The sequence below is a fragment of the Vicia villosa genome, linkage group LG6 (genome assembly GCF_029867415.1).
Source record: "Vicia villosa cultivar HV-30 ecotype Madison, WI linkage group LG6, Vvil1.0, whole genome shotgun sequence".
Lineage (NCBI taxonomy): Eukaryota > Viridiplantae > Streptophyta > Magnoliopsida > Fabales > Fabaceae > Vicia > Vicia villosa.
Window position 1 is genome coordinate 115142567 of NC_081185.1, and position 13218 is coordinate 115155784.

At 30.4% G+C, this 13218-nt stretch overlaps 1 protein-coding gene and 2 long non-coding RNA genes across 12 annotated transcripts; 1 reads left to right on the forward strand and 2 right to left on the reverse strand.

The window, feature by feature from the left end:
- Nucleotides 1-4095: 4095 nt before the first annotated feature.
- Nucleotides 4096-8353, reverse strand: LOC131612143 (uncharacterized). 10 transcript variants are annotated; one of them, XR_009287303.1, is made up of 8 exons: nucleotides 7846-8353; nucleotides 7539-7737; nucleotides 7188-7284; nucleotides 7022-7120; nucleotides 4854-4903; nucleotides 4606-4720; nucleotides 4424-4517; nucleotides 4096-4315 (listed from the first exon to the last, which is right to left on the reverse strand). It is a non-coding gene; the product is annotated as an uncharacterized LOC131612143 (long non-coding RNA). The 10 variants fall into 10 exon arrangements; XR_009287298.1 differs by having other exon boundaries at nucleotides 4424-4513; nucleotides 4854-4954; XR_009287297.1 differs by having other exon boundaries at nucleotides 4854-4954.
- Nucleotides 4964-5987, reverse strand: LOC131612144 (uncharacterized). The gene is made up of 3 exons (XR_009287306.1): nucleotides 5827-5987; nucleotides 5225-5719; nucleotides 4964-5116 (listed from the first exon to the last, which is right to left on the reverse strand). It is a non-coding gene; the product is annotated as an uncharacterized LOC131612144 (long non-coding RNA).
- Nucleotides 8354-9667: 1314 nt separating the features above from the next.
- LOC131614432 (F-box/kelch-repeat protein At3g06240-like) lies at nucleotides 9668-10798 on the forward strand. The gene has a single exon (XM_058886015.1). The coding sequence runs from the start codon at nucleotides 9668-9670 to the stop codon at nucleotides 10796-10798; it is 1131 nt and encodes a 376-aa protein (XP_058741998.1).
- Nucleotides 10799-13218: the final 2420 nt, after the last annotated feature.

A 13218-nucleotide genomic window follows, 5' to 3' on the forward strand; every position in this document is an offset into this window, starting at 1 on the left:
AGCGCTTTCGTAGGCCTTCCGTGTTGTAGTGGGAGGGACCAACCATGGTGACGAAATATTTTACAGGGACTAAAGTTCGAAGAAATTTTTTGTAGGGACTAAATTTAAAAAATGTCATATTTACATGGACTATAAAAATTTATTTAACCCTTAAATAAAATAACAAAAATTAGTTGATTGTTTTAAAAAAAGGGTCCAAATGGTTGAATTTGTTAAAATTGAAATTATATAAATTGAAAATAAATTTATCATTAAACTTTGAAGGTATATAGATGCAAAATATTATTTTTAATCTCTTACTAGAAAAAAAAAATTATTTTAGATTACATCATGTGTCCAAATTTTTTTCTTTCTTTTATTCAATTATTTAAAAGTTTTTATTTACCACACTCTTTAATTCTAATTAATTTATTTGATTTGATTGAAAGCATTCAATCTTAATGAACTAACTAAAAAATTATTTATTTTTTAATTCTAAATCATGATGTGCTACTAAAAAAGCTACTAACAAATAAATTGAAATTAATTAAATTGAAACCAAATTAAAATCTTTTTTTCTATTTATTTATGGCACTCTTTAATCTAATTCATTTGATTAGAATCAACTATCTAACTATTAATGGAAAATGCCACCATTCTACCCAAAATGCCTTCCACTCTTTTAAAATTTACAAAGCAAAAAGAGTATAAGAGTATTTACATAAAGATCAATATAATCACATTCTCTATTTAATAAAGTGTTGACACTTGGCTTTATAAAACCACTTTCTCATTTCAAATTATATTTTCCCACCTTTTTCAAATTAAACTAGTGTCTTACCCGTGCGTTCGCACGGGTACCCGTCGTGTTTGCGCATTGTGGTTGAGGAAAATTAAAGATGATAGGGAAAATTAAATTTTGAGAGGATAGGTTAATATAATAATAAAATATGTTTGTAAAAGAAAAATATTTTTTGAACAGTTTGGGCCCAGGGTTAGGTTAAAATAAATAAGTTAATAAAGTGATATAATAGTTTGGGCCTAAGATGGTAAGCTCCATGTCCAAAAGAGAGTCGGTAACCTAATTTTATTCCTTCAGTTAATAGAGTAGGATTAATAGGCCTAAAAGGTATTAGTAAAAGACTAAATTTTGCTTAAAATGAGTAAAATTATAAAAATACTAATATTAAAAAATTGAATATTGAAAATAAAAAGTAATTAAGAAAATAAGTAAATATTGTTTTAGATTGAATAATACAATTAAGGATGCAATATTTCTTAAATATTAAGGTTCCATTGAAAAATAATTGGTTTTAAATAAAAGAATAATAAAATTGTTATTTTAATATTCAAAATTTTGATCACTAACTTCGTGCTCCCGTTAATATTCAATATTTTTATCAGTAACTTTATATTCCCGTTAATATTCAATATTTTGTGGGTGTTGTTATTGTTCCCTTTAAAATTAAATATTTTAATCATTTTCATGTTTCCGTTAATACTCAATCATTTGATCAGTAACATCATTTTCTTCAAATAGAAAATTGAACTAATTATATGAAAATGTTTTTTATATTCGATCTCTGCCTATAATTGAACTAATTAGTCTGAAATAATTATTAAATATATTTTATTCTTTTAATGAAAAACTATTGATACTCTATAATACTTCAACTAAAGTTTTTGTGAATTTCTTAAATAATTATTTATAAATCGACTAAAATGATTGAGTCTCCTATGGTTCATGATAAGATTTTTATAATAAAATAAAATTTAAATTCATATTAGTTAAGTTTTTCTAATAAAACTAATATAAAACAACATTCAATCAATTAATATCGCTACTATACAAACATGATAGTAAAGTCCAATGGATAAACATCAAACCAAACTACATGGTGGGTGAGATAGATGAAAATTTCATGCAAATGGGTTATGAGCAATTGAAAAGGTTACATAATTATCCAAATAAAAAATTATTTAAATCCTTTAAGAAAATGATTTGCTTAAAGAAATCCCAACCTTGTGTGCTTCATAAGTTTTACAATAAAAACTTACTATTAACTATTATGTAAAACAAAAATGTTCAACATCCAGACAAAGTTGAAATGATTATACTGAATTGTCAATCCCCTTAACAGAACCAACAGAATTATAACCAACTATAACCACCTTAATCCTCACCCTTCCAAATCCCTCTACATAAACCACTTCCAAGTAATTCCAAAGCAGCTCCCTAAATTGATTCAAAAACCATGCTTTTGCCTGGAAGTTAACAACATTGCAGCGGAAAACAGTGACTCATAATTGAATACTCTTTGAATAAAATGTTAATTCCACTCACATGAAGGAAAATTAGATACAGCTGGTTTAACAAAATGAAGAGATATCATATTAAACAATAGACACACTATAGATTATTACAAATAAGCGCGAGACGTTCCATATAATTCTAATAAGCGTGAGACATCCCTTGCTTCACATCAGCCAATTTCTTCTCTATTATCTCGGAAGCAACTTGAGAATAAACCTGTACATATGATGATACTGACATTGTTATATTGATTTTTGCCGATTACCATGGTTCTAAATTGCAGTATGCAAACCAACGTAGTTGCATTCATCTGTACACGTTCACATTATGAAGAAACTATAATGTCAACCGTAACTGCATTTTAGATTTAAACCTATACAACCTTCTATGTTTGTGTATGTGAGCTTACCAGACCAATTGCAAAGAGGTTTCAGAAGAACAAAGATGACGACCAGTCCAAGGATCCAAGTTGGCACCAAAGAAGGTCCTTCAAATTATGCAGATGGGGCTGAATCATAATGAGCATCAATTCAAGGAGAGAAAACCAAGACCTGCAAAGGACCCAGCCAAAAAAATTTATCTGATTAGATAAGTACCTGTCAATGCTGATTCCAATTGCTCAAACTAACTAACTCGAGCACTTATAGAGACAATGGAGTGTATGTTTGGAATCACGCTGAGTTTGACGAAATCATAGTAGCAATGTGAGTTTGTCGAAGCTTTAAAATGTAGCTTTTTCCAAAATCAGCGGCACATTGATACTGCTAAACTCGCTATCAATCCAATCATGCATTGACTGACTAAAGATAGGAAAATAATTGCTCACATGATGTATGACCGCTTGGGAAACTCTTATGTACTTATTTTATATCACTAAACTTTCCATGAAAAATCACACCTCCCAATGCATCATACACCTATAAGTTTAATCAAACAAAGGGTTAATGACCACTTTCCTCAAAACATAAGCTCGCATCCTCATCATAAACAAAACTATCAAGACAATGACAACAATAAACAATAAGAAAAAAACACAAACCAATCAAGTTAATTAATGACAACAAATGATATGATACTTGCATAATTCCTATTACCTGTATTCCATCAGGAAAGCAACGCCAAAAGAAGTCGGGCCGTGGCCTGCCAACAACGTCTTTAATTGAATCAGTCAACACTTCAGTTATCAGAACAGCAAACATAAGGCCTGTAATGTAACAATGAAACATTAACAGCCATATATTTACCAATTCTATATATTCACCAATTCTTCAACATAATCTGTCACTTAATGTATATAACAATCCATGACTGCAAAATTTACCGAGAACACTGGTGCAAATCATAAACATCTCTCCTACGCATATAAGTTAAATTAGGATTTACACATGAATAGTGTGTAATAATCATTTCAAAGAGTGTAATAATCATTTCAAAGACTGTAATGATAATTTTATAAATAAACAAACACTAAACAAAACAAATCAAAGAAAAATTGTTGATTAAACACTAAAAAATTAAACATATGCATGCATGATTACAGAAAGCTTGAGAATAATAACCTACATGTGCAATAAGTCTGACATAGTAACCATAACTTTCTTATGAAATAAGTATGAACATAGTTACCTAATTATTAATTATACATCCCCCTGCAATCTATGGCAGTCTTTACAAAAGTTACAACTTCACCAAAACCGTGTAAAACCTGTCATGCATAACCCAATTCAAAAGTAGTCTTTCGACAATTTAAAGTAATGGATGAGAAACACTTATCTTTCGATGGTGGCATCGACATAGTTCCAGCGCCGTGATTCTGATTTGCAGCAGCGAATTTCCACGAAAGCCCTCTTTGTTCCTCGAAATTAGTTTTTACAAAATTCTTGTTCTGCAATGTTTTACCGGGTTATCTACAGTTTTCATCATTTTAATATGTTGTCGAGTTTTGCGTCGGGGACGATCATGTTCGTAAATCCAAGTTTGATGGGTGTCGATCTCATGAAAAATCTCCTGATTCTAATGCTCCTAATATAATTACATCAACCGTATAAAACAAATGTTTTAAATAATGGCATATAAAATCCAAGAGTCATAGAACTTAAGGCAAATGAGGCCCAAAGAATTTGCAACAACCTGTGATCATTCTGGCTGTCTCAATAACTGAACTTGGTAATCCTGCCTCTTCTGCTAAGAGAAGCCCATAATGGGGGATATGCTTCGGTCCTTCCTTAAGTTGAAACAAATTAAAGAAAAATATTAGTTTGAAGATAGTAATCTGATGCAAGAGGAAAAGGATAGAGAATTAGAGATACCACCTTGAACTCCAAATGGTTGTTTTTTAATTCAACATGAAAGTGATGAATTTTCACGTTAGGATAGATTGTTGCTAATTCCGATATATTCTCCATATGAGTGGCAAATATGGTATACCTGAAGGAAGATGATAAATATGGCTAAGAAGACCGGAAGGTTAGTCATATAAATATGTTCCTTTGACCATTCAAGCATTCAACATCGTAAAACACACGCCCAATCACAGATTAGAATCATATCATATTCATACCGTAATATCAAGATGAGTCTTCACCGATGCTTGCTCTTTCACCAATTTCTCTACAAATGAAGAAACCAAATCTATATAACTTTACACATGCACCTTCACACCTACACAAAATCAAACTAACAATAAATATCCCTCAAAGTAGGAAGAATTGAGTGAAATAAATAGGAAGAATTGAGTGCATTTCAAGGCTAACTATCCTTTTCCACCATTTTTCTGTCAAATGATGTTTCTTAAAAAAACAACATAAAGTTCCCTCTTGAACCCTGGGAAAAATCAAAAGCATGCACAGATGAGAAGGATTAAAAAGATTAAGGACCTATGAACAAACTATATCCTGTGCAGTGACTTTCTTAACAATACCCATTATATACCTTGGAACAACATACTCGTTACAAAACTGCAAAACCAAACAGAAACTTCATCAGATTCAACAACCCTAAACAATAAATGTTGAGTACATAAGAAAAACATGACATAAAAGTAACTGGTAAAAACATGCCTTGTACATATTTAAATCATGGTTTGCACACGTTTAAATGCAAAAGAAAAAAATATAAAATCATTTTCCAGCAGTGACTTTCTTAACAATACCCATTATATACCTTGGAACAACATACTCGTTACAAAACTGCAAAACCAAACAGAAACTTCATCAGATTCAACAACCCTAAACAATAAATGTTGAGTACATAAGAAAAACATGACATAAAAGTAACTGGTAAAAACATGCCTTGTACATATTTAAATCATGGTTTGCACACGTTTAAATGCAAAAGAAAAAAATATAAAATCATTTTCCAGCAATTTCAATATTTTGGAGATCAATATGATTTGCCTTCTCTACAGATGTAACCGCATTCTCAAACCTGCAATACATCAATAATTGATTATTCACACTGCAACATAAACCATTGACACCTTAGAATTTTCCAATGAAGGTTAGTAATACTTATAGTATCGTGTCTAAACTCACCTTCCGAATGCGATCTGAATCTGTGTTCTGACATAGAAGGAATAAGCTTCAGCAAACATCCCAAAATATATTGCTTCAAAAGGTGAATGATTAATTTGTGGATCCGATTTCGGAGCATGTGACAAAATTAATTCTGCATCATCAATTTGATGAAGTTTCAAAAGGGCTCCTGCTCTACACATAAAGAGTTGTACATTCAATTTCCAACAGATCAAAATAGAGAGTCAAAAATTAAAAAACTAAAATGGCCATAACTGCAATTAATAGGTCCAATGAAAATCTCTTATCATACCTAGAACAATTGGATATACCATTCGATTCGTCATTCCTCAATAATTCTTCATCATTGCCATTGGATTCAAAGATAGGAAGAGGTCGCCCTCCTGGTTCTGGTTCCAGATCCAAGAAGAGAAGAACATACAATCCCATACGCTCCCCGACCAATCGGCTTAAACGGCACATATTTAGTGTCGATCTCAAATAGCATATGCCACATGGAATAATAATGCTTCCCTTCCGCTCTTATCCTGTTTGGAAGCTCAATTGGAGTCGCCATTTCCTACCAATCATCAACGACAACAACATCATCAACAAATAACAATCGTGATTATAAACAATTCAATACAGAGTGAAAAGAATTAGTTTGGTAAATAGTTAATATTGATTATTATTACTAAAAACCCAAATCCTTCTAGAGTTGCAACACGGAGCACAGCTTGAATGAAAATTAAACAGAAGCTAAACCTTAAACTCCAATGGTTCCTCCAAATTGGAGAACCGTTAGCTTAATCGGAGAAACCCAAATTGAAACGAATCGCCATCTGAAATTCAAAGCATAAACAAAATCAAAATTATGTACATGTTGCTCTTCTTATCTTCTTTGCTGCCAAGAGAAGTTTGCTCATATCACCAGACAGAGCTGCAAATACAATGTAACAAATTTCACAAAGATAGTAATTTAGAGACTAATCAACCCTTCTAAACGAAAATACTCGTTCACACATGTTTATCTTAACCAAAAGATCGTAAATTCACTTCTAAATCGTCTAAAAGACATCATTGAAGGCTAGTTGTGTAGCACATAGTAAAGAATAGGTGGAAAGTGAAAGATATAGAAGTCCATAGGAATACATCAAATTGCTTTTAAATATCAATTTTATTGCTTTCTAATTTCTACCTCATCCAAACAACAAACCTTATAGATGCCATCAGAAGGAATCCCACATGCTCTCCATCAGATTGAATATAGATGCCATCGTTGCCCGAGATGTCCTCCAACTCAATAGAAAGTACACTACGATACAAACATCATTCCAAATGAGTATAAATGTCTAAATATGAACCATTTATAAATGTCTAACCTGATTTTCAATGTCTCAACCATCAGAGCAATACTCCCTGATCCCATATCAACAAAACCAGTTATCCGAGTCTCCAATTCTTGCAGCAACAATCTTCCTGAAGTAGAAAAACAAAACTACTTCAACAAACACTCACTTGAACTCAGAATTCTCATTCAGTTCAAATCAAAGAACCACAAACAAATCACCGATCAATCAATGATGGTCACAATTCAGATAAGGAATCAATCTAAATGCACAACAATCAACCACAATCTTAAAAACCAAATCTTTAAAAAAACAAAAGCAGAGCAAAATCGATCATAAAATGCATATGAAAAGAATCTATCTAATCTGCATCAAAAAACAAACCTTATCTGAAAATTCAAACAAAACCCAATAATTGCTTCGATCAGGGTGCAAATGGAAGCTTGTTGACGGATCCGCAACACCGGAAACACCAATTGTTGTACAGTTTCCATATCAGTTTTCGTATCAGTTTCAAGTCAGATGCAATTTCAGACCAAAATTCAGCAGGATCCTCAATGGATCTCTTATACATCTGCAGATACTAACAAATTCCAAAACAAACATACACTAAACAAAACTCAAAAATTTTAATGAAAAAAATTAAAAAAAATTAACGTCAAAATCCATAAAAACTATTGATGAAAAGAACCTGTTCCGGTCATCGAACATGTGCTTTGGAAGCGAATTCTTCGCTGGGAAGAACATAATCTTCTTCTTCGTTAGCAATATTTTCACCGAGAATTACAACATTCAAATGAGGAATTTTATCAGCACCAGATGGAAGAATCTTCATCGATTCCAAATGGCTTTAAGTAATTGTTAGTTCAATGGTTCGAAGCCATCAAATTCGTTCTTCCATTTCCACAATTAATGTTACAGAGAAGAGAAGCAGAAGAAGAACAAAATCACAATAGGGATCGATTGAAGAAGAAAAGTGTTAGAATTTGGGGAAATTTTGTTACCCGTGCGAGAGAGAAAGGATGAGAGAAAGGATGAGAAAGGATGGTTGGATATGAAGATTGAAACGTTTCGTGATTGTAACCGCTGATGAATGGTTGTGAACGATAAAATTGGATTGAATGAAATAAAGGAAATAGAAAATTGGAAGAAGAAACACTGTAACTGTCAAAGGCTGATGTGGATTATTGTGGGAAGAGATGCTGATGTGGATAGTCTAAGAAAGTCCGAAATGGTAGACTTTTCTTATATGATAGATTAATTATATCTTTCACTCTCTCCATTAAACACTCTACACACTTCATGATTTTCATTTTAATTTTTTTCTTCCTCAATTTACTTTTTTATTTTTCTAACCATAAATAAATTAATAAATTGAATCTTTTTTAATAGAACAAAGAGGAACACGCAAAAATTTACTCAACCAAAAGCATAATTATTTTATGATTATTAAAAAAAATATTTATAATTATTAAAAAAGTTATTTTCAAATGTCTATTTACTGACGGGCCACTATCAACAAAATACTTTTTTTTTTATTTTAATTAACAATTGTCTTTATTTGAGACACAAAGTTCTTATTTTCAAATGTCAAAATTTTATTTTTTTTCCACGGGACATTATCAACAAAATACCTATTTTATTTTAATTAACCATTGTATTTATTTGAGACACAATTTTTATTTTCAAATGTCAAAATTTTTAGTTTTATTACGGGGACACTATTAACACGTTATATATATATATATATATATATATATATATATATATATATATATATATATATATATATATATATATATATATATATATATATATATATATATATATATATATATATATATATATTCATTGCTACATAAGATTATTATTTAGTTTTGGTTATGATTTTTACAATATGTATCTCAAAATCATATTGCAACTTACTCATTATAACTTTGCACTTGTCTTTAATATTATAGGACACAACAAATTAGATCTATACAATAAAACTTGTATAAATATTAATTTGCACTTGATAAAGTAACACTGGATACAATCGGTTAGATCTAGATAAAAAAATACATAAATTGACCCTTTAAATGATGAAATATTTTAAATATTAATATGTATTCTAATCTTTTTATTCTGATATGATTGAAGAACCAAGTCTTTCTTACTCTCAAGATAATTTGTTATTTAGTAGGTGTTGAGTTATCACTCATTTGCAATTGTCTTTAATGTTGAAAATGTAAACTAAATATTTTTTTAAGTGTCATGAAAGATAACCAATTAAATTCAAGCAATAAACATACATAAAAATAACTCTAAATTTACAGTATAATTTTACACTACTAAATAATTTTTACCCGTGCAGACGCACGGGTATATTACTAGTTAAATAAATTGAAACCAAATAAAATTTTAGTATGTTAGTATAAAATAGTCTTACTAGTTGAATGAATTAGAAATACTAAACCCTAAAAATGCACTATATATGATGTACTTGATATTACTTTGATATGGTCGGCAAGATGGAGAACAGCGTGTTTCTGCCTTTTGAATTGATTATCGAAATTCTGTTGAGGTTACCGGTGAAGCCTCTATTGCGTTTCAGATGTGTCTGCAAATCATGGCTTTCTCTTATTTCTAGTAATAATTTTGCTACTTCACATTTTGAACATGCTGCCACACACAGACGTCTCCTCATAAAACGTTCTGCTCTTCAACCTTTATCTATAGATCTTGATTCATCGCTCCACGTTGCTTCTGCATCTGCTTCATTAAGCCTTGATTTTATCCGTTCCCAACGTTGTGTTGAAGTTAGAGGTTGTTGTAGAGGGTTTCTGTGTTTCTACAATGGCACACACATCTATGTATTGAATCCATCCACAGGTTTGATCAAACAAATACCGGATTCTCCTATAATACTTAATCATCGTTACGAACTTCTTTCTGGTTTTGCATATTACCAGCCCACTGATGATTACTTGATAGTTTCTGGGTTCAGCGAAGATGATGATGCACCGGTAACTAGTCCAATTAAATTGATGATTTTCTCATTGAGAGCTAATAAGTGGAAACCAATTGAGGTTGCTTCTCATTTGCCTTATAGGGATACTTCTGTATCGGAAAATACCCCCAAATGTGGGTTGTTCTTGAATGGATCTATCCATTGGATGGTTCATAATTATGAGACCTCAAAGAATGTTATTATTGCCTTTGATTTAAAGGAAATGACGATATCAAAGATAGCTCTGCCAGATGATTTTATTTTCAGTTATAGTCATAATTATTCTATATATTATGAATTGTTGGAAGTTAGAGGACTTATCAGTGCATGGGTGAAGGACCTGAATACAGTAAAGATATGGGTGATGCAAAAATATGGAGTTCACTCATCTTGGACCAAGATTATTCAATTTTCTCTTGATCCTGTTTTGCACAAAGATTTATACATAGCATGCTTAACAAAGTGCGGTGATATTGTTGGAATAAATGATGTAGATGGATTGGTGAAGTTGAATGATAAAGGGCAGCTACTAGAGTCCCTGCTTTTTGACGGATACGCATTGGTCGTGTATATACAGAGTCTTTGTTTTCACTCCCCGGCACCATTCAAACTTAATAAGATTACTATTGAATTGCTAGATGAGTTTTTATGACGTCAATTTTTCATTATTTTAATCTTTTTTTTTTCTTGACATCTTGATACCGAATTTATTGAATTGCTAGGATGAGTTTTTATGACGTCTATTTTTCAGTTTAGAAAATCAGTTGACAATTAGTTTTTAAGCTCACAAAATCTCAAGCTAAAAGTGATTTGCTTTATTTATGAATTTGCACAATATAGACTTTTGTTTATGATGTTCTGTTTCTGTTAGTGATATGGATTGACTTCTTCAGAGAAATGCAGAGTGATTTTGTACTTTCAGGAATCTCTTTTTGTGGTTTTTGGCTAAACTTGTAAAATGTCATGTAGAACCAATTCTTAGTACATGTTTTCCTGCAATCTTTATATCTTTTACTAGTACATTAGTGGGTGGTTTGTTTCATTCTTTCTCTGCATGCATGTCTTGTGACATCCTGTTATGAGTTTATGTTTTCAGTTTCAGTCTCTGTTTCATGTCTTGTAAATGGGTCTAATGATTGAAGATAACTTTTGTGAAATCTTACTTGACGAGGTTTAGAAATCTACCCCTATTTGAGCATGAACCCCTGTTTCTTTCATTTGCTCTATACAAATACATTGCAATTCTAGGTTTCATGCTCTGTGCAAGCTGTCTTCATTTCTTTAAGTTTTGACTTATAACTAGTAAAACCCGTGCGTCCGCACGGATAAGATCATTATCATTCGTACCCGTAAAATGAAAATAAATTAGTCATAACTATTGAATATTAAATTAAACATGTTGAAAATAAATATTTTTTTTAGAATGAATTTGTGTAAATGATAAATTATTTTCGCTATCACTATTAGTATGTTTTTATTATTATATTTTATATTAACATATAACTAAAGTTAATTGGGAGGGCATTGGTTAAGCATTTTAAAAAAAGAAAATATTTTATAGAAAGTTTAATATTTTAATTTTCAATACGTTAAATATGATGATTACCAAGATAAATTTACTATTTTGATATGCTTAACCATTGCTCTGAGGGCATTGGTTAGCATTTCTCAAAATTATATCAATGAATTTAACAGTTCTATCACTCAATAGCCGCAAACTTCACACACCTCAAGCAAAATAAATTACTTAAAAAGCATTTAAAAACAAACAAAAAAAAATTAAAGTAGAATGAGTTTGGGTAAAATAAATGACAAACTAGTATTTGTTAAATTGAAAAGCTAAATACATTGTATGCATCCGCACGAATAAATTTATTCACATTTTAAATTATTTCATAAAGCTTGGTTATTAATGACATAGTAATTGTTTTTATAAAATTATTAGTAATTATAAATATTTAAAGATAAATATGTAACATATATATGAAAAATCAAATATGATTAACAACTACAAATATTTACCTATAATACATGCATTTAATGATACTATAATTAGAAATATTCTCTTAGAATACATGCATTTAATTTCTTAAAATTTTAAACATGACTTTATTAAACTTAAATTTTTCTAATTATAATATCATTAATATGTGCCCTTAAGACACATTTAACATGACCCATAAGTAATAACTACAAATATTTTTCAATATCAATAATAACTACAAATATTTATTTGCTCATATATACAAATATTATTTGCTGATATATATTTACTTATTGCATACTCCATCCATTTCTTATTATAAGCAAAATTCCACTTTTTAAATACATTGAATCATTAATGTATTAGGATTATATGTAGTTTAGATACATTAATTATTTAATGTATCTAAAATGTGAAATTTTGCTTATAATAAAGAATGGAGGGAGTATTTTTTAGTGATTGTAGCTTCTTTCTATAATTAATTGAGATTAACATAAGAAATTCATATCAAAATTACGTAATAATTTATTAATTATATATTCACTTTAATATATAGACAATTTTAGACAAATTCAAAATGGCAATGAGAAATACAATATTTTTTTTTGTAAGAAAGTTATATTGAAGAGAACAAAAGTTCACAGAACAAGATTACAATGAGGGGGAACAAAAGCCCCGTGGGAAAATTACCCACCAATTGAAACCTAGCTTAAGTAAAACAAAGGGTTTTTGTCAAACTCATAGAAATTACAATTGGTATGGGGAATATTCCCAATAAAAGACCATCTCCAAATGAGAGCTTTACAACTCCACACCACATCCCGAGAATTCCATACTAAGTTCTTAAAAATCATACCATTCCTACAAAGCCATATACTCCATATAATAGCCAACCAAACACAACCCACCTTTCGTTTACTAACTTTCTTGGATTTACAAAAAGATCTCCATTTCCAAAAACTCTCTTTAAAATCCACCTCTTTATAATTAGACAAACCAATCCAAGAAGCCATTTCCTTCCAAACATCATCCGCCTTCCGACATAAGAAGAAAAGATGGACAGGAGACTCTAAATCATCATCACATAA

Coding starts and splice junctions, on each gene's coding strand:
- LOC131614432 (XM_058886015.1), top strand. CDS start 9,668: ATGGAGAACAGCGTGTTTCTGCCTTTTGAATTGATTATCGAAATTCTG.